At 40.4% G+C, this 5,000-nt stretch overlaps 1 protein-coding gene across 3 annotated transcripts in view; it reads left to right on the forward strand.

The window, feature by feature from the left end:
* dock11 (dedicator of cytokinesis 11) overlaps window positions 1–5,000 on the forward strand; it is a 206,160-nt gene that overhangs the window by 114,898 nt on the left and 86,262 nt on the right. For all 3 annotated transcript variants that reach the window (XR_012987525.1, XM_076288467.1, XM_076288468.1), the window contains 2 exons: window positions 858–973; window positions 2,666–2,803. Coding sequence is in view for 2 of the 3 variants with exons in the window: in XM_076288467.1 (XP_076144582.1) it covers window positions 858–973; window positions 2,666–2,803 (254 nt within the window). In the remaining variant the exon portion in view is untranslated. The remainder of the gene's footprint in view (window positions 1–857; window positions 974–2,665; window positions 2,804–5,000) is intronic.

A 5,000-nucleotide genomic window follows, 5' to 3' on the forward strand; every position in this document is an offset into this window, starting at 1 on the left:
ATGTTGTAGAGGTTAGTGTGTATGAATATGTTCATTGGCATTATTAGAATGAATATTTTCTTTCATGTCTTTATTGCTATACAGAGCGGCAGGTCTGTTGTGGTTAGCAAGAGGTGATACTACTGGTAAATAAACAGTCAAATAACGCAATATGTGATACTACTGGTAAATAAACGGTCAAATAACGCAAGAGGGGATACTACTGGTAAATAAACGGCCAAATGACTGCATAGTGTTGTTTTCAGAGCAAGAAGTGATACTACTGGTAAATAAACGGTCAAATAACACTACATAGTGTTGTTTTCAGAGCAAGAAGTGATACTACTGGTAAATAAACGGTCAAATAACACTACATAGTGTTGTTTTCAGAGAGAAATGGCATAGCCAAAGGAACAGGGCGCGTTCTGACAAATAACGAACTACTGTAACATGTACCCTGGCAAAGATGTGTGAAACGTTATGGTTGTCCCAGCTGAAGTACAGCCATCTCTGTGGTGGTGACAATGTCGTACATTTCTGTGAAATATAGTGAAACTCTGTGAAACGCTGTGGTTGCCCCAGGTGAGGTATAGTCGTCTCCCTGTGACCGCGTCTACATGTTTGTGAAGTGTTGAGAAGTGTTGTAAAGTGTTGTAAAGTGTTGAGAAGTGTTGTGAAGTGTTGAGAAGTGTTGTGAAGTGTTGAGATGTGTTGTAAAGTGTTGAGAAGTGTTGTGAAGTGTTAGAAGTGTTGTGAAGTGTTGAGATGTGTTGTAAAGTGTTGAGAAGTGTTGTGAAGTGTTGAGAAGTGTTGTAAAGTGTTGGGAAATGTTGTGACAAGTGTGAAACTCTGTGTTGTGTCATGTGTGGTTGTCCCAGGTGCAGGCCTCTCTGAGGTGGAGATCAACCATCAGGCTCTCCTGGAGGGGAACATCTCCACCGAGGCATGCCTTACTGTACTGGACATCCTGTCAGCCTTCACACACCACTTTAAGGTAAACACACACACACACATTTACACACACACACACACACACATTTACACACACACACACACACACACACACACACACACACACACACACACACACACACATTTACACACACACACACACATTTACACACACACACACATTTACATGCACACACACGCACACACACACACACACATTGATTGATTGAATCATTAATATGTAGTAATTGATTCATGATGAGGTATTGATTGATTGATTGATTGATTGATATGTAGTAATTGATTAATTTATTGATATGTAGTAATTGATTGATTAATTGATTGATATGTAGTAATTAGGGGTGTAACGGTTCATGTATTCGTATTGAACCGAAACGGTACGGGCGTCACGGTTCGGTGCATGAATTTACACGGAGAATACACGGTATAAAAATACATAAAACTCGTGTGCGCATTAATTAATGTAATGCGCAATTACTGTTAAGTAGCGAGAGTTACGGGAGTTCTTTAGCGACACCTAACGCTAATCTGTAGCCTCGCCTTAGCTCTGAAGCTCTGATTGGCGCCTATGTTTTTTTTGTCAGGTCGTCGGTCGAGTCCGTCAGTCATTAGCAGCACTAAGGTTAGATCCACAAGAGTTAGAGGATCCGCTGGTCTCTTTAATATCGCGAGTTTGAGAACTTCAGTTACAGTAACGTTAGTACAGGCGAAAGAGTGGTGGATAAGATGAAACTGTGTGTCGGCGTTGTTCAGCAGTTGTTGGGTATGTGAGTGGAAAAAATGCTACACATATTCGAAGCCATCACCCAGATTATGTAGGCTACCAATCACTGAAACGAGGGGAAAAAACTTCCCTTGCGCTTCAGCAGCCTTTGGATACACATACAAATAGGGCCAAAACCAATGATTTCGTAATGACAGAAAGCTATGTAAATCGCGTGGTAATTACCTTTAAGTTGGGGTAACTTGTAACTTCTCACATGAGGAGCTGGTAGTGTTAAGTGCATAGACAGTAAAATAAAGTGACAACGCTAACCAGGCTAATAAACAAACCATGCTACGGTGAGTTAACGTCAAAGGGCAGTCACGTGACTTCTAGTTGTAGTCTTTATGAAATGAAAGGAGCAATTTCGTTTTTTTTTTAAAGGCAAAATAGTGTGATATTTTCACAGTTAGTAGACTAGATTATTACTTTACACACAATAAAAAAAACATTGAGGCAACTTGTAGACCCTTCCATATACAACTAAACACAGATGTTGAAGGTCTTGCTTAAGTGGATTTCATTCATAAAAATCATTTTCTATGTAATTTGCACTTTCAGAAATAAGAGATGCTGTAGGCCTATTTTCAGTTTCATAGCTGATTGTCTTATTTTGTTTACAAGTTACAGATGGAGTCTGGGTACTTATTGTACTGTTTAGCCTACATCTTACACACTTCAGGCTGTTGCAGATAACTCAGGGAAGAGACTGTATGACACTAGGTGGTACAGCCTGAGACATGTACAAAAAAAAATGCTTTCTGCATTTTTGTTTTGCTTTTCCCTCCATTGTACCGAACTCGTACCGAACCGTGATGTCCGAACCGAGGTATGAACCGAACCGTGACTTCTGTGTACCGTTACACCCCTAGTAGTAATTGATTAATTGATTGATTAATTGATTGATATGTAGTAATTGATTAATTGATTGATTGATTGATTGATGGGCAGAGTCAGCTGCTGGACAGTGATGGGCACAACCCTCTGATGATGAGGGTCTTTGACGTCTACCTCACCTTCCTCAGAGTGGGCCAATCAGAGAGCTCGCTCAAGCACGTCTTTGCCTCCCTCAGGGCCTTCATTAGCAAGGTATGCACACACAAACACACACACACACATACAATCACTATAACACACACACACACACACCCACATACAATCACTATAACACACACACACACACACACACACCCACATACAATCACTATAACACACACACACACACACACACACACACAATCACTATAACACACAAACACACACACACACATACAATCACTATAACACACACACACACACACCCACATACAATCACTATAACACACACACACACACACACACACCCACATACAATCACTATAACACACACACACACACACACACACAATCACTATAACACACAAACACACACACCCACATACAATCACTATAACACACACACACACACACACACACACACACACACATATACAATCACTATAACACACACACACACACACACACACACACAATCACTATAACACACACACACACACACACACACACAATCACTATAACACACACACACAAACACACACACACACACACAATCACTATAACACACACACACACACACACAATCACTATAACACACACACACAAACACACACACACACACACAATCACTATAACACACACACACACACACACACACACAATCACTATAACACACACACACAAACACACACACACACACACAATCACTATAACACACACACACACACACACACACACACACACACACAATCACTATAACACACACACACACACACACACACACATACAATCACTATAACACACACACAAACACACACACACACATACAATCACTATAACACACACACACACACACACACACACACACAATCACTATAACACACACACACACACACACACACCCACATACAATCACTATAACACACACACACACACACAATCACTATAACACACACACAAACACCCACACCCACATACAATCACTATAACACACACACACACACACACACACACACACAATCACTATAACACACAAACACACACACACACACACACACAATCACTATAACACACACACACACAAACACACACACACACATACAATCACTATAACACACACACACACACACACACACACACACACAATCACTATAACACACACAAACACACACACACATACAATCACTATAACACACACACACACACACAATCACTATAACACACAAACACACACACACACACACACACAATCACTATAACACACACACACACAAACACACAGACACACATACAATCACTATAACACACACACACACACACACAATCACTATAACACACACAAACACACACACACACAATCACTATAACACACAAACACACACACACACACACACAATCACTATAACACACACAAACACACACACACACATACAATCACTATAACACACACACACACACACACACACACAATCACTATAACACACAAACACACACACACACACCCACATACAATCACTATAACACACAAACACACACACACACATACAATCACTATAACACACACACACACACACACACACACACACACAATCACTATAACACACACACACACACACACACACACAATCACTATAACACACACACACACACACACACACACCCACATACAATCACTATAACACACAAACACACACACACACATACAATCACTATAACACACACACACACACACACACACACACAATCACTATAACACAAACACACACACACACATACAATCACTATAACACACAAACACACACACACACATACAATCACTATAACACACACACACACACAACACACACACACACATACAATCACTATAACACACACACAAACACACACACACACATACAATCACTATAACACACAAACACACACACACACATACAATCACTATAACACACACACACACACAAACACACACACACACATACAATCACTATAACACACAAACACACACACACACATACAATCACTATAACACACACACACACACACACACACACACACACACATACAGTGAGTTTAACACACACACACACACACACACATACAATGAGTCTAACACACACACACACACACACACACATACAATCACTATAACACACACACACACACACACACACATACAATCACTATAACACACACACACACACACACACACACACACAATCACTATAACACACAAACACACACACCCACATAC

Source organism: Alosa pseudoharengus, unplaced genomic scaffold, assembly GCF_046254945.1.
Source record: "Alosa pseudoharengus isolate Yale_2024_CS ecotype anadromous, Long Island Sound unplaced genomic scaffold, YU_APseudo_1.1 YU_APseudo_1.1_scf_17, whole genome shotgun sequence".
In the NCBI taxonomy this organism is placed as follows: domain Eukaryota; kingdom Metazoa; phylum Chordata; class Actinopteri; order Clupeiformes; family Clupeidae; genus Alosa; species Alosa pseudoharengus.